The 27,053-nt window shown below is 45.5% G+C and overlaps 1 protein-coding gene across 1 annotated transcript; it reads right to left on the bottom strand.

The window, feature by feature from the left end:
- Positions 1 to 9,391: 9,391 nt before the first annotated feature.
- UTS2 (urotensin 2) lies at positions 9,392 to 25,625 on the bottom strand. Its single transcript, XM_077456183.1, has 4 exons — positions 25,458 to 25,625; positions 16,888 to 17,010; positions 11,728 to 11,765; positions 9,392 to 10,070 (listed from the first exon to the last, which is right to left on the bottom strand). Exons 1-4 carry the CDS (start codon positions 25,558 to 25,560, stop codon positions 9,951 to 9,953), a joined length of 384 nt encoding a protein of 127 aa, XP_077312309.1. The 5' UTR covers positions 25,561 to 25,625; the 3' UTR covers positions 9,392 to 9,950.
- Positions 25,626 to 27,053: the final 1,428 nt, after the last annotated feature.

Here is a 27,053-nt window from a genome sequence, read left to right as displayed (position 1 = left end):
TAAAACTGTGTATTGCAAACTCTACAAAGCCAGTGTTTAAAGACCTCCTTTTTTTTTTTTTTTTTCCGGCTTTATATTTCACATACTGACTTTTAGGCCCCTTTCACACTGGGGCGTTTTTCACTAAAAATAGCACCTGTGTAGCGCCGGAAAAAATCTGGCCCCTTTCACTCCAGTGTGAAAGCCGGAGGGGTTTCACACTGGAGCGGTGCGCTGGCAGGACGGTGTAAAAAGTCCTGCTAGCCGCATCTTTGGAAATCAATGGGGCATCGCGGCTATACTGCCGGCAAAGCGCTGCTCCAGCTTTGCGGGTGGGTTTAACCCTTTTCCGGCCGCTAGCCTAGGGTTAGGGGTTAGGGTTTCCCCTAGAAGAACAAGGTTAGGACTCAGGGATGGGAATAGGGACCTCCCCAAAGGTCAGCGGGCGTGTTCCTCAGAGGTTAAAGCGGAGCTCCACCCTAAAGTGGACCTTCCGCTCATTGGAATCCTCCCCCCCTCCGGCGCCACAATTGGCACCTTTCAGGGGGGAGGGGGGTGCAGGTACCTGTACAGTACAGGTATCTGCACCCACTTCCGGCGTAGATTCTGCAGAAGGTACGCCCCTTTCCGCAGAATCTACGCCCCTTTCCGAAAGTTCCCCGCTGCCTGCTGGGAAACACACGGATCCCAGAGACAGCGGGGACCATCCTTATTGCGTAGCGTGACTCGCACATGCGCAGTAGGGAACCGGGAAATGAAGCCGAAAGGCTCCACTTCCTGATTCCCATACCCAAGATGGAGGCGGCAGCACCCGAGAGACAATCGAGAGATCTGCTTCGGCTGCCGACATCGCGGGCGCGCTGGGCGGGTAAGTGTCACTATTTTAAAAGTCAGCAGCTGCAGTATTTGTAAAAAAAAAAAAAACGGCGGACTTCCGCTTTAAGTGTCGGGCTGACCCACCCCCACCAAAGTGTTCCGCCTACCCCAACTATGTTGCGTCATGAACAAGTCGGGGCAAGCGCTTGGCTGCATACCGCTGCTAAAACGACGGTAAAGAGGCGCTAAAAATAGCCGCCGGCGCCGCTCCCGCCCCAGTGTGAAAGGGGCCTTATAGGCCGCCACGGACGGTGAATTTGGGGGCAGAGCCAATGAACGGTAATTACACATACAGGAAGCAAATGCATGTAAAAAAAAAAACTAATATTTAAACATTAACCACTGAAAAAATAATATATAGACCCCTTACCCAGGGCATCTTTTTGTATTTAAAGTGGTGTTGCCACCAAAAAAAAAAAATAGTTAAAAATTCTTAAAAAAAAAAAAAAATTGGAATTTTTTTTTTTTACTCACCTCTAAATGCCTGTTGCTAGGGGGTCCCTCCTAGTCTGCCTCCTTCATTGCCCGGGCTGGTAACATCACTTCCCCTCGTGCCGCATAGTCATCTGGGACCCGTCACGTGTATTGGTAAAAAAAAAATTAAAACACTTATTTTCCTTACAATTATGTGCCACTTTGTGTTGGTCTATCACAGTGATGGCGAGCCTTGGCACCCCAGATGTTTTGGGACTACATTTCCCATGATGCTCATGCCCTCTGCAGAGTATTTGAGCATCATGGGAAATGTAGTTCCAAAACATCTGGGGTGCCAAGGTTCACCATCGCTGGTCTATCACATAAAATCCCAATAAAATAAATTTACGTTTTTGGTTGTAACATAACACAATGTGGAAAATGTCAAGGGGTATGAATACTTTTTCAAGGCGCTGTATATACAGATTACTGATCCAGCACTGCTTCCTCTTCCATTATCTGACAAGACGCACAGGGGCTGATATACTAAAAACCGGAGAGTGCAAAATGTGGTGCAGCTGTGCATAGTAGCCAATCGGCTTCTAGTTTCAGCTTGTTCAATTAAACTTTGACAAAAACAAAACAAAAAACTGGAAGCTGATTGGTTGGAGCTGCACCGGATTTTGCACTCTCCAGCTTTAGTAAATCAAACGCTGTCGCCTTATATACAGCTTATTGCACCAACACTGCTTCCTCCTCCACTATCTGACATACTGATAAATACGGTCACCATATATAAAGCTTACTTATAGAGACATAGAAGAAGGACAGCAGAAAAAAGAGCAGTCTTTTTATTGTTTTATTGTACCATCTACTTTAACCACTTGCCGACCGCCGCACGACGATGTACGTCGACAGAATGGCACGGGCAGGCATATGGGCGTACATGTACGTCCCTGCCTTCCCGTGGGTGGGGGGGCCCAAACGGGCCCTCCCCGGTGCCAGCGGCGGTCGGATTCCGTGCAAGAGCGATCCGGGATGAGGGGGCGGCCATTCATTCATGGCCACCCCCTCGCGATCGCTCCTGACGAATGGAATTGCAGCATTGCATCACTTCCTCTCCTATAATGTAAACACAGGCAGAGGAAGTGATGTAATCTCTCCTCCGTGTCGGTCTTTTTTGTTCCGGCACCGAGGAGAGAGGATCGGTGAGTTGCACCAACACGACACTTCACAGTAGAACACGCCAGGCACACTTTCACCCCCCGATCACCCCCCCAATCACCCCTGCACCCCCAGTCACAGTGACACCAATTGCATTTTTTTATTTTTTTATTATTGCATTGGTGTCATTTGTGACTGTAATAACTGTTAGGGCAGTTAGGGTTAGCCCCCTTTAGCTCTAGGGTACCCCCCTAACCCCCCCCCAATAAAGGTTTAACCCCGTGATCACCCCCCGTCGCCAGTGTCACTAAGGCTGGGTTCACATTGCAGCGGTTTATGAGAACGGATGTGATTTGCACCGCACTGCAGTGCAAATCACATCCGATCTCTGTGCGATGCGAGTTCAGCCATACAGATAGTATGGCTGAATTCGCACCGCACCCGCCGCAAACTGGCACAGGACCCTTTTTTTGGTCCGCAGCAGAATCGGATCGCATGGGTGTTCACACCATGCGATCCGATTCCTGTCCGAGTTTGCAGATCGCACTGCGATATGCGAACTGATCTGGGGGTGTCATTAACATTTCACTGACACTCCCAGCAGTTCGCATAGGGCAGTGTAATGCGGGAACCCCCCGCGGATTCGTGGCGTTCCCGCATCGCTCCAGTGTGAACCCAGCCTAATAAGTGATAGTTTTTCTGATCGCTGTATTAGTGTCACAGGTGACGCTAGTTAGGCAGGTAGGTATTTAGGTTCGCCGCAGCTTTTTATAGCGCCAGGGACCCCCATATACTACCGCATAAAGCCTCCTGATTGCCCCCTAGTTAACCCTTTCACCAGTGATCACCATATAACTGTTACAGGTGACGCTGGTTGGTTAGTTATTTTTTTATAGTTTCAGGGCACCCGCCATTTATTACCTAATAAAGGTTTAACCCCCTGATCACCCGGCGGGTGATATAAGTTTGAGGGTCAGATAAGGTCTGCGTCGCCCCAGGCAGCGTCAGGTTAGTGCCAGTACCGCTAACACCCACGCGCAAAGCATACACCTCCCTTAGTAATATAGTATCTGATCAGATCTATATTAGCATCGCCAGCAGTTTAGGTTTCCCAAAACGCATTGTTAGCGGGATCAGCCCAGATACCTGCCAGCACCTGCGTTTAGCCCCTCCGCCAAGCCCAGCCCAGCCCACCCAAGTGCAGTATCGATCGATCACTGTCACTTACAAAACACAACACACATAACTGCAGTGTTCGCAGAGTCAGGCCTGATCCCTGCGATCGCTAACAGTTTTTTTTTATAGCGCTTTGATACAGTCGCTGACAGCCTAGGTGCTTTTTTACCTGTGAGTCTCACTATTGTACCCCATAAATTTAGGGGTGTCTACTTTCCAAAATGGGGTCATTTGGGGGGGGGGTTTGTGCCATCTTGGCATTTTATGGCCTTCAAAACTGCGATAGGTAGTAAGGAGTGAAATCAAAAATTTACACTCAGTCCCACACATGTGGTATCCCCGTACTCAGGAGAAGCAGCAGAATTTATTTTGGGGTGTCATTTCACATATGCCCATGGCATGTGTGAGCAATATATCATTTAGTGACAACTTTGTGAAAAAAAAAAGTTTGTAATATTCCCACAACTTGTGGCAAAATATAAAATATTCCATGGACTCAACATGCCTCTCAGCAAATAGCTTGGGGTGTCTACTTTCTAAAATGGGGTCATTTGTGGGGGTTTTGTGCCATCTTGGCATTTTATGGCCTTCAAAACTGTAATAGGTAGTGAGGAGTGAAATCAAAAATTTACGCCCTTAGAAAGCCTGAAGGCAGTGATTGGTTTTCGGGGCCCCGTACGCGGCTAGGCTCCCAAAAAGTCCCACACATGTGGTATCCCCGTACTCAGGAGAAGCAGCAGAATTTATTTTGGGGTGTAATTTCACATATGCCCATAGCATGTGTGAGCAATATATCATTTAGTGACAACTTTGTGAAAAATAAATAAAGTTTGTAATTTTCCCGCAACTTGTGGCAAAATATGAAATATTCCATGGACTCAACATGCCTCTCAGCAAATAGCTTGGGGTGTCTGCTTTCTAAAATGGGGTCATTTGTGGGGGTTTTGTGCCATCTTGGCATTTTATGGCCTTCAAAACTGTGATAGGTAGTGAGGAGTGAAATTACAAATGTACGCCCTTAGAAATCCTGAAGGCGGTGCTTGGCTTTCGGGGCCCCGTACGCGGCTAGGCTTCCAAAAAGTCGACCACATGTGGTATCCCCATACTCAGGAGAAGCAGCAGAATGTATTTTGGGGTACAATTCCACATATAACCATGGCATGTGTGAGCAATATATCATTTAGTGACAACTTTGTGTAAAAAAAAAAAAATATATTTTTTTTTTGTCATTATTCAATCGCTTGAGGCAAAAAAATAAAATATTCAATGGGCTCAACATGCCACTTATCAATTTCCTTGGGGTGTCTACTTTCCAAAATGGGGTCATTTGGGGGGGTTTTGTACTGCCCTGCCATTTTAGCACCTCAAGAAATGAGATAGGCAGTCATAAACTAAAAGCTGCGTATATTCCAGAAAAATGTACCTAAGGCCGCGTACACACGCGGGGACTGTTCGCCCAACTTTGTCCGTCAAACAGTTTCGGCAAACAGTCCGCTCAAAATTAGCATGGACGGACATGGCCACACACGACGGACAAACAGTTTGCTGAAACCGTGCGCGATGACGTGAACGGCACGTACGACGGTACGAAAAATACGACGTCCTATACACTGCATTATAACTTTCGGCGTGAAAATCCTTTCTGATCATGCGCGCAACTTTGTTTGACGAACAAGCCTACACACGCGGGGACTGTCCGCTGAAACAAGGTTTCAGCGGACAGTTTTTCGGAATTTCCGAAAAACCTTGTTCAGCGGACTGTTCGCTGAAACTGTCCGCTGAAAGCCCACACACGAGCGGACTGTCCGCTGAAACTTGGTTTCAGCGGACAGTTTCAGCGAACAGTCCCCGCGTGTGTACGCGGCCTTAGTTTGTAGATGTGACAACTTTTGCGCAAACCAATAAATATACAGTTATTTACTTTTTTTTTTACCAAAGACATGTGGCTGAATAAAGGATTAAATGAATTGGATTTAAGTCTTCTGAGTTAATATCGGCTCTCATCAGAGATTATCACTATCCGCTCTCTGCCGGCCAGGTTTACCCCCTTCGTGTTTTCAGGGGTTGGAGACATGACGCTGTGTTTGACAACTTTCTTTTTCTTTTTTTTCCTTTTTCTTTTTTTTTTTTATACTATACTAAGTTTACTATTTCTAAACTGATAATTAGTAAAGGCCAAGAGGACAGTATGATCATCCAGTCAATCGATCTGCTGGTCCTCTGGGGGGGGGGGGGGTCAGGAAGGAGTTGTGGGGTTGGAGGGGGGGATTTTCCCTCTCTAGACCAGGGGTCTCCAAATTACAACCCATGGGCCAGATCTGGCCCGCTACAACATTTTACATGGCCTGCAGGTAAGGTCAGTGGCATATAGTTATTGGGAAAAGATTGAGGATACAGGCCAGCCTGTGGTCTCTACTTTGACCTGATGTAAGGGAGACTCTGAAGAGGATGTAAGGGGGGCTCTGATGGGGACCCTGATGTAAGGGGGACTCTGATATAATGGGGACCCTGATATAAGGGGTAGGCTGACATAAGAGGGGCTTTGATGGGGACCCTGATGTAAGTGGGACTTTGATGGGGGCCATGTTGTAAGGAGGAACTCTGATGTACGGAGGGGTCTCTGATGGGGACCCTAATGTACAGGGGGACTTTGATAGAGGCTCTGATGTAAGGGGCACTCTGATGGGGATCTTGAAGGCAAAGGGGACTCTGATGGGGACCTTAATGTATGGAGTGACTTTGATGGATGCCCTGATGTAAGGAGCACTCTGATGGGGATCTTGGAGAAAAAGGTGACTCTGATGGGCACCTTAATGTACGAAGGGACAGTGATTGAGACCCCGATGTAAGGGGGGACTCTGATGTAAGGAGCACTCTCATGGGAATCTTGCAGCCCCATCAGTGAAGGAGAAAACTTTTATGTCTTTTTTTTATTTGTTTAGCAAAAAATAAAAACCGCAGAGGTGATCAAATACCACCAAAAGAAAGCTCTATTTGTGGGAAAAAAATGATAAAAATTTAATTTGGATACAGTGTAGCATCTCCGACCTTCTCAGGTGACCAGCACTCAAAGGAGCTCTCAAAGCGTCTCCTTAGATAGGTCCCTGGCTTGGCACTAACTCAAGTTTTCCCACTTCAGCATCTCTGGTTAGTGAGAAGACTGCTTGGGTAATGGCTTTAGTTACTCACAATGGTCTCTGGTACACGGTGTATGGTCCCTTTGTGGCGACAGCTGTTCCTTTTTACCTCCCGACCGCAGCTTGTTTTCCCAGACAGGAGCACTGTTGCTTCTGGTTGGACTACAAGCTGTAAGTCCCAACCCTACGCTAAGTGGCACAATGTCCCTCAGGCAGCCTAGCAGCCAGATGTCCCTGGGATAGAAGCTAGCCATGTGACCTAGCAACTCAGGGCAACACATCACACGTCCACATGAGGACTAGGCCCCATTACATCACAGGACACTCCCATCACATCAGAAGACCCCCATCACATCACAGGACCCCCCCATCACATCAGGCCTTGGTCCCCATCACATGAGGACTAGGCCCCCATTACATCACAGGACCCCCATCACATCAGAAGACCCCCCCATCGCATCAGAAGACCCCCCATCACATCAGGCCTTGGTTACCATCACATCAGGCCTAGGCCCCCATTACATCACAGGACACCCCCATCACATCAGAAGACCCCCATCACATCACAGGACCCCCCCATCACATCAGGCCTTGGTCCCCATCACATGAGGACGAGGCCCCATTACATCACAGGACACTCCCATCACATCAGAAGACCCCCCATCACATCACAGGACCCCCCATCACATCAGGCCTTGGTTACCATCACATCAGGCCTAGGCCCCCCATTACATCACAGGACACTCCCATCACATCAGAAGACCCCCCATCACATCACAGGACCCCCCCCCCATCACATCAGGCCTTGGTCCCCATCACATGAGGACTAGGCCCCATTACATCACAGGACCCCCATCACATCAGAAGACCCCCCATCACATCACAGGACCCCCCATCACATCAGGCCTTGGTCCCCATCACATGAGGACTAGGCCCCATTACAGCCATGAGGCTGTTTACCGCGTGATCACAGATGGTTCCGCCCCACCCCTCCACGGCGACCGCGGGCGCGCTCTGCGCGTGTACGTTGGTGGCCGCCCCACCTCTCCATGGTGATCGCAGGCGCGCTCTGCGCGTGTACGTTGGTGGCCGCCCCACATCTCCACGGCAATCGTGGGCGCGCTCTGCGCGGGCACGTTGGTGGCGGCGTGTTCCCGGGAACACTGCTCGCAACTGATGCTGGTAAACAGCCATTGGTTGTTTACCACGCAATTGACTGTGATCATTCCAAATGCAGCCACTGTGCCCAAATACAGACACTGTCGCACACACTGTCCCCAAACGCAGACATTGTGCCCCAAACGCAGCCCCAAAATAGCGCCTGTGTAGCGCCTGAAAAAAAAACGGCCCCTGTCACTCCAGTGTGAAAGCCGGAGGGCTTTCACACTGAAACGGTGCGCTGGCAGGACAGTGAAAAAAGTCCTGCTAGCCACATCTTTGGAGCGGTGAAGGAGCGGTGTATTCACCACTCCTAAACCGCTCCTACCCATTGAAATCAATGGGACAGCGCGGCAATACCGCCGGCAAAGCGCTGCTGCAGCGGCGCTTTGCGGGTGGTTTTAACCCTTTTTTCGGCCGCTAGCGGGGGTTAAAACCACCCCGCTAGCGCCCGCAGACCGCCGCTAAAACGACGGTGCTTTACCGCCGACGCCCTCACAGCCCCAGTGTGAAAGCAGCCTAATAAATACACTGCTAATTGTTCAGCTTTAATAAATACACTGCTAATTGTTCAGCTTTAATAAATACACTGCTTATTGTTCAGCTTTAATAAATATATACAAATATATACATATTGGTGCTGCCGATGATATAACAAAGCCATCGTTAGCTCCGCCCGCCCACCCGCAAGTCTCCGCCCACATGAGTATGATTTTTCACCACCACTTAAGATTCAGGGGTATGTTACTAGGGTGGGCGGGGCTGCTGCTGACGTCCTGAGCATCTGTTCAGCTCCGCCCGCCCACCAGCATTTCTCTGTCTATAATTTTTAACCACCGCTGAACTTACGATCTTGCGCATGCGCCGTTCAGATCATGGACTTGGCGCATGCGCAATAAAGGCCCGCCGTCAGCTGTTAGATTGACGGAGCCTCACCGGAAGTTGTCGGGGTGAGGAAGTTTTATGGAGTCGCATGAAATTTTACCACACCGGGACAAGATCATCCAGTGCCCGGGGCAAAGATGCCAAAGTGTGCCCACCTCCCATTCATCCTCACAGTGTTCATTGGCCACACATACTTCTGTTTCTACCACCAGTGCCGGGACAAGGTCATCCAGTGCCCAGGACTGTGTCAGAAAAAAAGGACGTCCATTTTGTTTGGGAGCCACGTCGCACGACCGCGCAATTGTCAATTAAAGCGGGGCAGTGCCGAATCGCAAAAAAGTGCTCCGGTCTTTGGCCAGCCAAATGGTTCGGGGCTGAAGTGGTTAAGCAAACCTTAAGATCTCTTTGTTTTTGTTTTGATCTTTTTTCTTTATTTTTTTTGCTTATTCATTTATTTATTTTTAGATTAAAAAAAAAAAAAGCAAATTAACGATGAGAGAGAAGGCCTAATATTTAAAGTAGACCTTGCATTTCACTACATGGTCAGCTGTAATTGTGGAACTCATTGAAGCACTCACACAGTCTTCAAACAAGGACTCAAGTTCAATACAATTGTGTCTGTTTTTATTAAATAGCTATTACTTTTAAAGAAAAGAAAAGAAAAAAAAAACATAACAAATATCCGCAAAACATAAAATACTTCTTCATCTCAGAATGAAAAATAATCTACTTCTTTGGCAAGTCCGGCTTCACATTCTCAGGCGTTCTCGGATGCCCTGTAGGAGGCATTCTTCTATATACATGGGGTAGGGGAATGTTGTAAAAATAAGCAGAGATTATGGGATGTATTAATATAAAAAAAATAAAAATAAAAATAAAGATTATTCTCAGAGCTATTCATCATGTGAAATTTCATACAGAAGAGCGAATCAAGAAAATACCACATTATGGTCAGTAGATGGAGCTGGCGTTAATAGGAAAACCTATTTACTATGATTGTCGGCTCCATCTAGTGGCCATAATGCACTGTTTGCCTGATGCACTTTATTCTGTATGTAGAATAACAGTTTAATAACATTACATTTTTCCTGATTTACATAGACAAACGGCTCTGAGAATTTTTTTCTAGAAATACATTCCAAGCGTTTACACACTCCGCATTCAGACGCAGTATTTCCAGAAACATTCGGACAGGTTTCCACCACGCTTCTTGAATTGTTTGCGGTCTTTTGATTGCAGGCGGCTGAGCAGCGATATTCGGGGGTGCTTGTCAAACAGCTCCTATAAAGGTGGGAAATACAGAATTAAAAATCAGCTCTAAACAACTATAAAAAAAAAAAAAAAAAATCAAGGGCCTGCTAATGTGTTCCAAGGGAACTGGGCCATCGGAATCTATATACTCATTGAGGTCCTGTGCACAGGGGGGTGCATTTAAAAAAAAAATAATAATAATAATAATAATTCACAGAGCTATTCATCCTGTGAAACTTGAAGCTTGTACATTCGGTCTGTGCAAAAAAGTGGCAAAATGTAACTTATTAGGCTATTTTTCCCTCAAGGTCGAATGTTATTCAGAAGGTGTGCAGCAGAAAATACCACAATATGGCTACTAGATGGAGCCAATAATCACAGCAAATAATTTTTTTTTTTCTTTATGATCGTCAGCTTCATCTAGTGGCCATAATGCAGTATTTTTTAATTGATTAAGTCCCGCTTGAATTAATATCAATCAACTTGAAGAGGAAAAAAAAGTAATAATAGATAGATATATATCTATCTATCTATCTATCTATCTATCTATATATATATATATATATATATATATATATATATATACACAATCTATATTTATATCTCTCTCTATATATATATATCTCTATCTAATATATATATATATATATATATAAATAGATATATCTATATATATAATTTTTTTTTTTTGGCTTTATTGATTTGTAATATAGATTTAATATTACAAATCAAAGTAACATTTTTTTTATATATATATATATATAGATATGTGTATATGTATTTTTTGATATATATATATATATATATATATATATAATTTTTTTTTTTTGTTTTTTGTTTTTTTTTACATACACAACTTATTATTTTTTGATTTGTGATATATATTACAAATCAAAGTAAAAAAACATTTTTGTTTTACTTTGATTTGTAATATATATCACAAATCAAAAAAGAAAAAGTTGCGTATGTGTAAAAAAAAAAAAAAAAATATATATATATATATATATATATATATATATATATATATATATATATATATATATATATAGCCCTGTCTCCTGCATTCTGCAATTTGTGAAGAACGTTTCGTTTCAAAATACTTTAAATTCGCTCTCTTCTCTTTCAGTGAAAATGCTGTATCCTGCCCTCCCAATGCAGTGGTCTGTACTGGCAGAGCTTAGCAGTGGTCACACCCCTCTCTCCCAACGGTCCCTACACACCTTTGCAGAGAAAGGGGGAGTGTCCATCCCCGCATGGATGTCAAATTGGGAGCAGCGACTGTGTCCATGCAGCCACTTTGTCCCAATTGACATGAATGGGACTGCCTGCACGGGGGATGCATGAAACACCCGTGCATCCCTATGTGGGTAAACGCGGCCCTTTGCACGGGGCGTACGCTGTAATTGTGCCCGTGTGAACGAGTTCATAGCTCATGTATATAACTCCCATTGGGAACCGCAGGTGGCGTGGGGAGCTGGCCATACAAGTGAATGACTGTTGGTGGTCATGCTCGTGTATGCACCCATGCTCTGCACGTGCATGCACAATGTGTTTGCCGAAACGCATCAATTATTTGTACGATGTCTGACCGCCTATTGATTTCTGAGGCTACGGCTGGCACACAATGATTTATTTCTGGTTAATTGGTGCTGATAGGGACGTTTAGTTGAAGTCGTCTGTCACTCACCTCTTTGTCGTCCATGTTATAGGCGTCCAGACCGAATCCTGAAAATGGAACATTGTGGGTTAGACGGACGTACAACCCCTATTGATCACATCAAAGGAGAACTGCAGGTAACATACAACATACAACGAGACATAAGGACAGATGCAGAAGCCACTTTTGAATTGTTGAATGTTCTGGTTTAGTCTAAAATAAACCCAGAGTCTATAAAAATAAAGTGAAAAAAGTGGAAAATAAAAAGTGAAAAAAATTTAAAAAAGGGAGAAAAGAAGGAAGAAAAAAAAAAAAGGAAAAAAAAAATATGTTGCACTCAACAACTTAAACTTTGTGTTTAACTGCTTGCCGACCGTATATTATACATATACAGCAGCAAGGCGGCTTTCCTGCGCAGGATGGCGTACCTAGCACGTGATCTACGCCTCGGTCTAGGGAGCACCCCTGCAACCAATCAGCAGGTGCTGGCCGCTGATTGGTCGCTGCCACCAGACGATCGGCTCCGAACATTAACGAAGAGAGCCCTGTCCCAGATAACAAGCAATTGAGCGGCAAGTTTGAAAATGACGTGCTAAGCTATTGCTAGACTTGCTGTCCTTCACAAGTTTGTTGCACAATCGCAGGAAAGTCTGCAATGCACGACTCCAGATCAACTATTTTTTGCAGACATTCTGTAAGTCTGCTGCAAGTTCTGGTTCAGTTATGTTGTGCAATATAGTCATCCTACCACAGGGGGGCACTGTGGCTGAATTTTCATGCTGTAGACTTGCAGAGCTCTTGCTGTAGACTCACCACTGCAACTTTGCTCTTATTAGAGACTTGCCACGCAAATTTTTCTACAAATTGGAAAAGTGTCCACTAGAACATGCGCTTAAAGTGCTCTGCAAGTTACAACTTGCCAGTGAAAATGTGCAGCAAGTTAACAGACTTACAATTCAACACTGCCACAAATGTGTGGCAAGTCATCCTTGCTATCTGGGGGTGTAGGTAAACAAAGACAGGGCTCTCTTCTGACAGCAGCGATGTGCTGTCTTTTACTTCCTGCAAAGTTTCATAGTAAGGTTGAATAAAGACACCAGTGAGTGTCTACAATTGTCCCTATCCCTGTACATTGCACACTCACATCAGTCCCTACCCTCAAGGAGCCCACAATCCAAGGTCCCCATTCATATACTGGGGCCAATTTTGGACAGACGCCAATTAACCTACCTGCATGTCTTTGGAGTGTGGGAGGAAACTGGAGTACCCGGAGGAACCCACGCAGGCACAGGGAGAACATGCAAACTCCAGGCAGGTAGTGCCATGGTTGGGATTCGAACCAGCGACCCTATTTACTGCTAGGTGAGAGTGCTAACCACTACACCACTGTGCCGCCCTATGTGGGTAAACGTGGCCCTTTGCACGGGGTGTATGCTGTAGTGCGCCTGTGTGAACGAGTTCAAAGCTCATCTATATATGAAGTAAAAAAGTAGCACACGCAGTAACACTGGCTAGGAACACATTTAACCCTTTAGGCACCCTGGATCTTAACTCCTTTCCAGCCAGTGTCATTAGTACAGTGACAGTGTATATTTTTAGCACTGATCACTGTATTGGTGTCACTGGTTCCCCCAAAAAAGTGTCACTTAATGTCCGATTTGTCCGCCGCAATATCGCAGTATCGATATAAGGTCGCTGATTGCCGCCATTACTAGTAAAAAAAAAATACTAAATAAATAAATACAAGTTCAATAAATATATCCCATAGTTTTTGGACGCTATAACTTTTGCGCAAACCAATCAATATACGCTTATTGGATTTTTATTTATTTTTTTTACCAAAAAATGCAGCAGAATACATATTGGCCAGATGATGAAGAAATTATATTTTTTGACATTTTTTTTTTTTTATTGGATATGCTTTATAGCAGAAAGGTTAAAAAAAAAAAAAATATATATATATATATATATATATATTTATTTATTTATTTATTTATTTATTTATTTATTTATTTCCAAATTGTCACTCTCTTTTATTTATTTTTTTTACATTTTTTTATTTTTTTAATTTACACTTTTTTTTTTATTTTTTTATTTTTATTGGATATGTTTTATAGCAGAATAAGTCTTTTTTGTTTATAGCGCAAAAAATAAAAAATAAAAACACAGAGGTGATCAAATACCACCAAAAGAAAGCTCTATTTGTGGGGGGGGGGACAGGATTTTATTTGGGTACAGCGTCGCACGCCCGTGCAATTGTCAGTTAAAGTTAAAAGTAAAAAATGGCCTAGTCATGAAGGGGGGAAAGTGGGGAATTAAAAAAAAAAAAAAAAAAAGACTGCATACTGTCCATTTTTTGGTTTATTGAGTTCTATTTGCATTAGTGAATGCTTTTTGGTTGGAGCTGCTATCGGTAGATATTGTTTGAGGATTTGGGGCACGTTGGTGAGGTGGATTGATGCAGGAAGTCACCTATTTGTGTTTTATACTGTGCATTGATGTCTCCACCTGAAACCAACCTTCCTCAACGCGTTTCACCACTACTGGCTGTTTCACTTCCCCCATTCCTGTGAACAAAGCCAGCTGTGCTGAAATTCATTGAGGAAGCTTGGTTTCGGGTGGAGACATCCGTGCAGTTTTTTTTTTTTTTTTAATTAAACACAAAGAAGAGCTCAGTTTTGGAGTGCTTTTAATTTTCAGACTTTTCACTGAGTGGAGATGGGCTACACCTTGGTTGTCTGTATGGAATGAAAGGAGCAAGTCTGGAGTGGAGTCCTGAGTTTGTGAAGGCCTGCATCTCATTCCATAGGTTCTCAGTGCAGCCTCATCAGTGCCCATAAGTGCAGCCTCATCAGTGCCCATAAGTGCCTCCTCATCAGTGCAGCTTCATCAGTGCCTCCTTATCAGTGCAGCTTCATCAGTGCCTCCTTTTCAGTTCAGCCTCATCAGTGCCTCATCAATGTAGCCTCATCAGTGCCTCCTTATCAGTTCAGCATCATCAGTGCGGCCTCATTGGTGCCCATCAGTGACTCTTTATCAGTTCAGCCTCATCAGTGGCTCCTTATTAGTTCAGCCTCATCAGTGCCTCCTTATCAGTTCAGCCTCATCAGTGCCATCTGATTGATGCCCATCAGTGCAGCCTAGTCAGTCCCCATAAGTGCCTCCTCATCAGTGCCTCCTTATCAGTTCAGCCTCATCAGTGCCTCCTCATTGGTGCGTCATCAGTGCAGCCTCATCAGTCCCCATTAGTGCAGCCTAGGGTTGGCACCTGTCCAGGATTTACCCGGACAGTTTGGGTTTGGAATCATGTGTCCAGGTTTCAGACTGCCTGAAACCCGGACACATTATTTAGACTGGACTATGGCTTCCAAGCAGGGCTGCTGGCTGCAGTTGTCTAAACTTAGGGTGTCTGTTACACTCTTTCACACTGCCCAAAGCCAGCACTAACAAATCCCCCCCAAACACACAGACAGGAAAGGAGAGAGGGCTCGATCTGCACCTCTTCCCCCCGCCCCTACCCCTCTGTGTCTACCCACCCTCCAATCCCCAGCACTGTGCCTCAGAAAAGGAAAGCGGGGGACAGAAATTTGAAGTCCAGCAGCCTCAGATACATCTGGATGAGAACTGCCAAGAGGTGAGTGAGCTCACCATCCATCCCTGTCTGTGACTGAAGTCTCCCCCCCCCCTTTTCTCTCCTGCCTCTGAGTGAGGTAAGGTATATCAGGGTTCTCAGAGCACCCCTTACATCAGAAGCTAGAGTGTTTCCCCTTACATCAGTCTTCTCCGTACATCAGAGTTCTCAGGGTTCCCAGAGCATCCCTTATGTCAGAGTCCCCAGAGTTCTTCCTTAAATCAGAGTCTGCAGAGTTCTCCCTTACAGTGAAAGGGAACTCTGCGAGTTCAGATGTAAAGGGGGAACTCTGTGGACTCTGTAAAGGGGGACTCTTGTTATTAACTTCATATGATTAAAAATGTTATTTAATAGCAAAATATATGCATAGTTTACGCTATAAAAAAAATTGCTGTGCGCCGCTAAAGTGTTCAGGTTTGACTTGAAGAAAACGTGGCAGCCTCATCAGTGCAACCTCATCAGTGCCCATGAATGCCCATCAGTGCCTGCTTATCAGTTTAGCCTCAGTGCAGCCTCATCAGTGCCCATGAATGCCCATCAGTGCCTGCTTATCAGTTTAGCCTCATCAGTGCCCATGAATGCCCATCAGTGCCTCCTTATTAGTTTAGCCTCACCAGTGCAGCCTCATCATTGCCCATCAGTGCCTCCTTATCAGTTTAGCCTCATCAGTGCCCATCAGTGCAGTCTTATCAGTGCCTTCTCATCAGTGCCCATCAATTCAGCCTCATAAGTGCCTCCTCATCAGTGCCTACAAGTGCAGGCTCATCAGTGCCTTCTCATTGGTGCCCATCAGTGCAGCCTCATCAGTGCCTTCTCATTGGTGCCCATCAGTGCCTCCTTATCAGTTTAGCCTCAGTGCAGCCTCATCAGTGCCCATGAATGCAGCCTCATAAGTGCCTCCTCATCAGTGCCTACAAGTGCAGCCTCATCAGTGCCTTCTCATTGGTGCCCATCAGTGCAGCCTCATCAGTGCCCATTAGTGCAGACTCATCAGTGCCCATGAATGCCCATCAGTGCAGCCTCATCAGTGCACATCAGTGCCTCCTTATCAGTTTAGCCTCAGTGCAGCCTCATCAGTGCCCATCAGTGCCCATGAATGCAGCCTCATAAGTGCCTCCTTATCAGTGCCTACAAGTGCAGCCTCATCAGTGCCTTCTCATTGGTGCCCATTAGTGCCCATTGATGCCCATCAGTGGAGCCTCATAAGCGGACATCAGTGAAGAAAATTTACCTGTTTCCAAAATTTTATAACAAACTATGAAAAAGTTTTATTTTATTTTTTCTAAATTTTCGGTCTTTATTCGTTTATTTAGCAAAAAATAAAAAACCCAGTAGCAATTAAATAGCACCAAAAGAAAGCTCTATTTGAATGAAAGAAATGCTAAAAATATCATATGGATACAGCGTTGCATGACCGCGCAATTGTCATTCAAAGCGTGACAGCGCTGAAAATTGGCCCGGGCAGGAAGGGGGTGAAGGTGCCCGGTATTGAAGTGGTTAAACCCCAAAGCTACAACCCATACACAGCCCTGTCTCTGTATCCAGCCAGTCACACTTACCTTCTTTGCTGAAAACATCGTCGGGATCTCTCTCTACTTCCTTGTCTAGAAACATCGGTAGATTCCGCAGTAAACGCGTGTCGTCATCCCAGCTCTTCAAGTCCCCGAAATCCATCGCCGACTCTGATGGGGGGTAAAAAAGAGAAATCGGAGCGCCCATTAACTCACCTAATGCGTTAAGATGTATTACTGGCGTGTTTTTGGCGTGTGTTTGGCGTGTTTTTCATGCATTTACAGGCACTTTACAGGTGTTCGTGTAGTTTTCAAAAAACGCTTATGGATCGCCTGATTTTGAAGCTAGTAAAAACATGGCCTAAAAAGGGGAGTTCCCCCACTTCGGGGAGAGTTCTGCTCATTTCCTGCTGTGTCTCGAGGACAGGAAGTGAAGGGAAATCTCCCTTCTGGGGCACAAACAGCAAAAGATAAACCAAAAGATGTTTCAACCCTTCCCTACTCCATCCGGAAAAAAAAAAAAACATGTTTTTTGCTATGTATCAACTTCAGAAATGTATATACTAAAGAAATATGAGCGTTGATTACTGTAGGCAGTACATCACATGGAATATAGGCCACGGGCGTCATGGGGGGAGAGAGTGCAAAATCTGGTGCGGCTGTGCGTGGGAGCCAATCAGCTTTAACTCCAGCTTGTTCAATGAAGCTTTGACAATAAAACCTGGAAGCTGATTGGCTACCATGCACAGCTGCACCAGATTTTGCACTCTCCGGGTTTAGTAAATCACCCCTAGCGCACAACTGTCCCTGATCTGTCCCTCATTCCCCCTCATTTGTCCCTCATTTTGGTCTGATCCATATAGTTGTATATAAAATGCACTTTTTATCTATCAAGAAGGGTTTTCCTGTGCTAATCCATACCTCCCAACATTTTGAGATGGGAATGAGGGACACCTACCTGTAAATGTATGTAGGCATGGGACACGCCCCCTGCCACACCCCCCTTTAAAGGAGAATTAACCCAAAAAAAGGTTAACTACACAAGGGCTTTTTTACCGCTACTATTCCTTTATATTGGCTTTTAAAATGTACAAATGCGGCTATTTAAAAATCGAATGAAAGGTTTAGCACTGGTAAACACTTTTTGAAAGATAAAAAGTGCATTTTATATACAATTATATAGATCAGAGCAAAATGAGGGGGGATGGGGGAAAGAGGGACGTTGCTCCAAATCAGGGACAGTCCCTCAAAATCAAGGACAGTTGGGAGCTATGGCTAAATCTTTCATCTGATTTCTAAATTGCTGCATTTGTGAATTCCAAAAGCCAATATAAAGAAATAATAGTGGTAAAAAAAAAGCACTTGTGGGTTTAACAAATCTTGTTGTTTTTTTTGTACAATTCTCCTTTAGGGGGGTGTGGCAAGGGGGTGTGTCCTATGCCTGCATACTTTTGCTGATAGATGTCCCTCATTCCCATCTAAAAAAAAGTTGGGAGGTATCGCCCCCTATGGGTTTATACGCCTTATAGATGCTCCTCTAATACATTGCAATGTTTCCCAGTCTGCTAGTTGTGGGAGGGGAGGTAGAAGATTCCTTCTACAATTCCAAATGTATTTAAAGTGGAGGTCCACCCTAAAGTGGACCTTCCGCTCATTGGAATCCTCCCCCCTCCGGCGCCACAATTGGCACCTTTCAGGGGGGAGGGGGGTGCAGGTACCTGTACAGCACAGGTATCTGCACCCACTTCCGGGATGGCTCTCTGCGGAAAGGTGCGTAGACTACGCCCCTTTCCGAAAGTCCCCCGCTGCCTGCTGGGAAACACACAGATCCCAGAGGCAGCGGGTCCATCCTTATTGCGCAGCGCGACTCGCGCATGCGCAGTAGGGAACCGGGAAATGAAGCCGAAAGGCTCCACTTCCTGATTCCCATACCCAAGATGGCGGCGGCAGCACCCGAGAGACGATCGAGAGATCGGCTTCAGTGACGACATCGCGGGCGCGCTGGGCGGGTAAGTGTCACTATTTTAAAAGTCAGCAGCTGCAGTATTTGTAGCTGCTGGCTTTTAAAAAAAACAAAAAAACGGCGGAACTCCCGGAGGACTCCCGCTTTAACCACTTCCCGCCCATAGGAAGTCATATGACATCCTGGACTTTGAGTGGAGATATCTGAATGATGGGTACAGCTGAAGGCATCATTCAGATATCTTTTTTTTTTTTTTCAGAAGGTGTTTCCCTTACAAGAAAAAGCCATCTTAACGGCTGTTTAGCCGCTTGATTGCTTTTACATCCCCTCCAGCTGCCTTCCACTGCTTCTCCAAGCTCGCCCGCGCGAACGGGGAGCCAGACAATGAATTCGCCAGCGGCGGCAGTTTACCATAGAGCTGGCCGTGGATGGTCCCCTCCCACTGCCCTCCGGTGCTTTTCCAAGCTCGCCTGCGCAAACGGGGAGCCAGAGAATAAATTCGCCAGCAGTTTACCATAGAGCTGGCCGTGGATGGTCCCCGGCCAGCTCTTTGACCCCCTCGGAGGCCAGAAGCGACGTCATCACGTCACTTCCGGCGGCGGCAGATGACGTTTTCTTTGCTGGGAAGCCTGTGATCGATTTCTTTTTTTCTTTTTTTTTTTAATTATCTCAGGCTTTCCAGCTTGGATGAGAGATGTGGGGACTTCTAGACCCCAGATCTCTCCGTAAAGAGGACCTGACATGTCTTATTCCTATTACAAGGGATGTTTACATTTCTTTGCCAAGGATGTGGAATTCCCTTCCACAGGCGGTGGTCTCAGCAGGGTACCACCAACTGTAAAAAAAACAAAAAAACAAACGATTAGATAAGCAACTGAACGAACGCAACAATGTAATACTGATATATAATCAAACACATAGGTTGGACTTGATGGACTTGTTTCTTTTTTAAATAAAGGGAAAGTGTAAAATAAGAAAATAAATAAATAATACATTAAACAGCAAAAAAAAAAAAAAAAAGATTTAAAGCGCCCCATCTCCTCGAGCTCGTCTGCAGAGTGAAATCATACGTAGGTCGCGCCCGCATAATTAAACAGCATTCAAACTACACATATACATAGTTACATAGCAGGTGAGGTTGAAAAAAGACACAAGTCCATCAAGTCCAACCTATATGTGTGATTATATGTCAGTATTACATTGTATATCCCTGTATGTTGCGGTCGTTCAGGTGCTTATCTAATAGTTTCTTGAAACTATCGATGCCTCTCGCTGAGACCACCGCCTGTGGAAGGGAATTCCACATCCTTGCCGCTCTTACAGTAAAGAACTCATGTGAGGTATCCACACCTCCCAACTTTTTGAGATGGGAATAAGGAACACCTATCAGCAAAAGTATGCAGGCACAGGACACACCCCTTGTCACGCCCCCTTAAAGGAGAATTGTAGAAAAAAAACAAGATTGGTTAAACCAACAAATCCTTTTTTTTTTTTTTTTTACCACTACTATTCCTTTATATCGGCTTTTGGAATTTACAAATGCAGCAATTTAGAAATCAGATGAAAGGTTTAGCGCTGGGAAACACTTTTTGAAAGATAAAAATTGCATTTTTTATATATCTATATGGATCAGACCAAAATGAAGGACAAATGAGGAGTGATGAGGGACAGAGGGACATTGCTCCAAATCAGGGACAGTCCCTTACAATCGGGGACATTTGGGAGCTATGGGTATCGCTGCGATCGTTTGAGCAAGAGCAATAATTCTAGCACTAGATCTCCTCTGTAACTCTAAACTGGTACCCAGTACAAAATTTTAAAGCGTAGCCTATGGAGATTTTTTTAAGTAGCGAAGTTTGGCACCATTTTACAAGTGCGCGCAATTTTAAAGTGTGACATGTTGGGTATCTATTTACTGGGGGTAACATCATCTTTCACATTATACAAAAAAAAGGGGTAAATATTGTGTTTTGTATTTTTTTTTTAATTCATGAAACATTTTTTTTAAAAATGTTTTTTTCCCCCCAAAAAATAGTGTTCGAAAAATTGCTGCGCAAATATCGTGTGACATATAAAATTGCAAAGACCCTAGGGTCTCTGCTAAAATAAAATATATATAATGTTTGGGGGTTCTGAGTAATTTCCTAGCAAAAAAAAAGAAAAGAAAAAGATTTTTTACACGTGGGAGAGGAATGCCAGAATTGACCCCCCGGTCTTTCAATGTCACTATAAAATTGCAGCCACCCTAGGAACCAATCAAAACTCACTTTGAATTTTAAAGCTGAGCTCCAGGCACAAGAACTTTCATTTAAATAGATTTCCCAATATCCGCAAATGATATAAATCGATTCTGTGAGCGCCGGATGCCTTTTGCAAACTCAGATATTTCCTTGTAAAAGTGACAGTGCAATCATCACTGGGCTGTACAGAGCGTGCGCATTGAGCTGGGGGGGGGGGCGCATAAGGCTCCACCCACTACAGAAAACTACAGGAGAGGGAGGAGACCAGACCAGTCACCCTGCACAAGGCGATCGCAGAGCAGTTGGAGGGGCCCAGCAGGCTCCACTCACCACAGAAGGGGGCGGAGACAAGACCAGTCACCCTGCACAAGGCGATCGCAGAGCAGTGGGAGGGGCCCAGCAGGCTCCACCCACCGCAGAAGGGGGCGGAGACAAGACCAGTCAACCTGCACAAGGCGATCGCAGAGCAGTGGGAGGGGCCCAGCAGGCCCCACCCACCGCAGAAGGGGAGGAAACAAGACCAGTCACCCTGCACAAGGCGATCGCAGAGCAGTGGGAGGGGCCCAGCAGGCTTCACCCACCACAGAAGGGGGCGGAGACAAGACCAGTCACCCTGCACAAGGCGATCGCAGAGCAGTGGGAGGGGCCCAGCAGGCTCCACCCACCGCAGAAGGGGGCGGAGACAAGACCAGTCAACCTGCACAAGGCGATTGCAGAGCAGTGGGAGGGTCCCAGCAGGCTCCACCCACCGCAGAAGGGGAGGAAACAAGACCAGTCACCCTGCACAAGGCGATCACAGAGCAGTGGGAGGGGCCCAGCAGGCTCCACCCACCGCAGAAGGGGGCGAAGACAAGACCAGTCCCCCTACACAAGGAGAGACAGCAGAAGTGGTCTTTATTACAGGAAGTCTCACACTGGATTACTGCACAGATCTGGAAGAAATACACAAAGATCACAGAGAAGACTTCAAGAAGAAGACACAAGATGAATGGATTTAGATTATATATTTTTATCTCGGCGTTCAGCTTTAACCTCTTTAAGACCAGACCTTTTCCGACATTTTTTTGTTTACAAGTAAAAATCAGTTTCATTTTTTTTTTTTGTAGAAAATGACTTGGAACCCCCTCCAAATATTATATATGTTCTTTTTAGAAGAGCATAAAATGGCGGCCGTTCAAATTTTCCATGTCACATTAAATTTGCACATCGGTTTTCAAACGCAATTTTCTTCGGTACAAAATAATGAATTTTAATGCAAAAAAACACAATATACTATAACCCAATTATTTGGTAACATATAAAAGATCATGACATGCCGAGTAAATGGATGCCTAACACGTCATGCTTTAAAATTGCACATGCTCGTGAAATGGCGACAAAGTGCAAGAATTAAAAAGTTTCCATAGTCAACGCTTTAACAATTTTTACAGGTTACCTGTTTAGAGTTACAGATAGAATTTTTGCTTTTGCTATAACTTTTGCGGTGATACCTCACATGTGTAGTATGAACATCATTTGCATATGTGTGTGCAAATCCGGAAACAGGGCACTTAAATATATATACTAAAAAAAAAAAAAAATATATATATATATATATATATATATATATATATATATTTTTTTTTTTTTTTTATTTATTATATAAAAAACATTTTTTACACTGTACCTTTTTTTTTATTTATTTTTTATCACTTTTATTGCTATCATAAGAAATGTAAACATCCCTTGTGATTAACAATAAAGCATGACAGGTCCTCTTTATGGAGATATCTGGGGTCTTACAGTCCCCAGATCTCTCCTCTACCCTGGATAAGCATGCGATCAAAAAAAAAACATAGAAACATTGAAAAAAGCAAAACTGTGCTTACATCTGTCCTAAACTGTAAGTGATGTCATGACGTCACTTCCAGCCTCCTAGATCATTGATCTCCAAACTTTTTGAACAAAGGGCAAGTTTACTTTCCTTGAGACTTTAGGGGAGGCCGGGCTGTGGCCAGTGGGATGAGAAAATGGGCTGGCGTCCGGTGGGAGTAAACAATGCCCTAAATTTGGTGTCAGTGGGAGGAATAGTGCCCCATCATTGGTATCAAGGCAGGGACTTCTTCCCCATCATTGGTGTTAATAGACGGAATTGTGCCCTTTTCATTTGTGTCAGTGGGAGGAATAGTGCCCCATCATTGGTGTTAGTGGAGTGGAGCAGGTGTACAGACCTGGCAACCCAGCACAAGGATGGTGGGAACCCCTCATAATGGGCACAGAAGGTGTACAGACCCAGGAGCTCAGCTCAGAGATGGTGGGAACCCCTCATAATGGGCACAGCAGGTGTACAGACCTGAGAACCCAGGACAAGGATGGTGGGAAACCCTCATAATGGGCACAAAAGGTTTACAGGTACCCGAAATTCAACTTATGGATGGTGGAAACCCCTCATTAATCATAAGCAGCACCACATGTGTACAGACCTGGAAAATAAGCACATGGAGGGTGGGAACCCTTCATAATGGGCGCAGCTGGTGTACAGACCCGGGAACTCAGCTCAGGGATGGTGGACCCCTTATAATGGGAACAGAAGGTGTACAGACCCAGGAGCTCCTCATAATGGGCACAGCAGGTGTGCAGACCCAGACACTCAATGCAAGGATGGTGGGGACACCGTATAATGGGCACAGCAGGTATACAGACCTGGGAGCTCCTCATAATGGACACACTAGGTGTGCAGACCCAGAAACTCAATGCAGGGATGGTGGGAACTCCTCATAATGGGCACAGCAGGTGTACAGACCTGGGAACTCAGCTCAGGGATGGTGGACCCCTTATAATGGGAACAGAAGGTTTACAGACCCGGGAGCTCCTCATAATTGGCACAGCAGGTGTGCAGACCCAGAAACTCAATGCAGGGATGGTGGGAACACCTTATAACGGACACAGCAGGTATACAGACCTGGGAGCTCAGAGAAGGAATGGTGGAAAGTGAAACCCCTCATATAAGGCTCAGCAGGTGTGCAGACCCCAGAACTCAATTCATGGATGGTGGAAACCACTCATTAATCATAAGCGGCACCACATGTGTACAGACCTGGAAACTAAGCACATGGATGAAGGGAACCCCTCATAATATGCACAGCAGGTGTGCAGACCCGGGAACTCAGCACAGGGATGGTGGGAACCCCTCCCAATGGGCACAGCAGGTGTACAGACCCAGGAAATCAGCACAGGGGTGGTGGGAACCCATCATAATGGGCACAGCAGGTGTTCAGACCCAGGAAGTAAGGAACTAAGCACAGGGGTGGTTGGCACCCCTCATAATGGGCACAGCATGTGTACAGACCCGGTAACTCAGCACAGGGATGGTGGGAACCCCTCAGGCACAGCAGGTGTAGAGACTCAGGAACTCAGCACAGGGATGGTGAGATCCCTTATAAGGAGCATAGCAGATGTACAGACCCGGAAACTCAGCACAGGGGTGGTTGGCAACCCTCATAATGGGCACAGCAGGTGTACAGACCCGGTAACTCAGCACAGGGATGGTGGGAACCTCTCATAATGGGCACCACAGGTATACAGACCCGGGAACTCAGCACAGGGATCTCACATATAGAAGAGACTGCTAAGGGGTTTATCTTTCCAGCATCTACCCAACTTTGAAATATCAGTTTTTGGTGACCTGACTCCACTGGAGGCCACCAATCAGATCATGACCTCCCATGACACACAGCACACAGATTCTTAAGAAAAAAAAAAAATTGGGCGATAACCTTTCTTTGCTCAGACTGTTTATAATCTGAGTCTCTGTAATTCCCAATCATGACACAACAACGATCACATTTGTACAGGGTGGGTATTTTTTCTCTAAGTACGGTTTTGCCGGTAGGTGGGCTTTAAAACAAAGTGCACCAAATATACCCCATCAGTGATTTCTACTGCTCTCTGGAAGTCATGGAATAAATGTGTGAATACATTGTAACAGCTGCAATTAAAATGATAATGTCCTATCAGATCTGAAGGTGACTTAAAAGGGTAAGCGAACGGGGGGGGGGGGATTTCCGATAATATACATCGTTCTCCTCTTGTAACATTTGCATAAAAGCGCCGGTGCGTTATTAATGCCATTTAATATTCGCGGCAATTATTTGCTCCCTGTAAGGGAACACAATGTAATTCTAATTTCCGATTGTGCCGCTAATGGATGTCTTTTAATGAACGCGCTCTCTCGTCTATTCCTGAACTTCGGCATTTAAAATCCATTTGACCCGCTCTCTCTAATCACTCATCGAACGCGCGTTTTGGCTGCCAAACTAAGTCTTTTTTTACTTTTTAACCTTGAAGTCGAAAAAAAAAAAAAAAGAGTTTAGCCTACGAAGCAGAAGACTTTTAAAAAAAATAAATAAATAAATGTTCCATTTGTTAATTCTTACCTGACAGGCGGAGGGATCCCTTACCGGGGACGATGATGGGCAACGACCGAAAGGAGCAGAACGAGCCGACAAGGATTAGGCAGCAGAAGAAAAGCTTGGACATGGCTTCAGGAAAACTCGGCGTCTTGTAGGTTCAGGAACTCTCGGTGATGGCCAGTGCCTTATCATTTAGGTGTCACCTCTTATATACCGAGCAGTGACGGCACACCATCAACCGCCGTCCAAGGAGACTAATGAGGGATGGGCAGGAGTCCCATCCGCCCTGAATTCGGAATGAGAGTCACTTTGCATTGATGTCATCCTTCAAGGTTCGTAGACGATAAATTTACTGTCTCGAAAAAGGCCTCTTGCTCCAAACTGTTGCAGCAAATGTGGCATGGCCAATCTGCCGGAATGAAAGAGCTGCCTTTTTTTTTTTTTTAAACTTATAAATGATGGTTGGTGGATGGGGTCATGTCGTGGTGGAGATGACCAGGGCAGCTCGGTGCGTGATTTATGGTCCTCTGCTCGCTTTGACGCACAACGTCAAGCTTTGAAAAGTGGATATTTTAGCGCGCTGGATGGATGATGTGTCAGTGGGTGTTTGGGGTATCTCCACCGAGAATGACTGTGAATTACTTTTGGAGCCTTTCGACTAACGCGCGCTGAAAGATTACTTTCTAATTGCGCTCACTTGCCGCTTTGTATCGAGCTTTTAGCTATTTATTACAGGTATTTTTTTTTTGGGTCGCAGATCATTTGCATACTGCGCATTCACAGATCTCAAGGAGCTTACAATCTAACGTTCCTTTTCTCTCATGCATTCGTACACATACTAGGGGCAACTTTGACAGGAGACAATTACCCTGCAACATGTCTTTAAAGTGTGGGAGGAAACTGGAGTACCCGGAGGAAAACCCACGCAAGCACAAAGAGAGCATGCAAACCCCATGCAGATTGTGTGCTGACTGCGGGCCAGGGCTGGTGCAAGGATTTTTGACACTCTAGGCGAAACCTCATTTTGCCGCCCCACTCCAGCTTCACCTCTGACTACAGCCCCTTTGCCCTGCCCATGTATACCCCATCTTTTTAATGAAGCGCCCTTCAAATTCAGCCTCACCAGCGCCCTTCAAATTCAGCCTCACCAGCGCCCATCAATACAGCCTCACCAGCACCCATCAATACAGCCTCACCAGCGCCCATCAATTGCAGCCTCACCAGGGCCCATCAAATGCAGCCTCACCAGGGCCCATCAAATGCAGCCTCGCCAGCGCCCATCAAATGCAGCCTCGCCAGCACCCATCAAATGCAGCCTCGCCAGCGCCCATCAAATGCAGCCTCGCCAGCGCCCATCAAATGCAGCCTCACCAGGGCCTTAAAATTCAGCCTCACCAGCGCCCATCAAATTCAGCCTCACCAGGGCCCATCAAATGCAGCCTCACCAGGGCCCATTAAATGCAGCCTAACCAGCGCCCATTAAATGCAGCCTCACCAGGGCCCATCAAATTCAGCCTCACCAGGGCCCATCAAATTCAGCCTCACCAGGGCCCATCAAATTCAGCCTCACCAGGGCCCATCAAAATCAGCCTCACCAGGGCCCATCAAATTCAGCCTCAC

Source organism: Lithobates pipiens, unplaced genomic scaffold, assembly GCF_037356315.1.
Source record: "Lithobates pipiens isolate NorthernLeopardFrog02 unplaced genomic scaffold, aLitPip1_a1.2 Scaffold_27, whole genome shotgun sequence".
NCBI classification, from domain to species: Eukaryota; Metazoa; Chordata; class Amphibia; order Anura; family Ranidae; genus Lithobates; species Lithobates pipiens.
The sequence above is the reverse complement of the archived record's forward strand: the minus strand, read 5'-3'. Positions and strand labels throughout refer to the sequence as shown.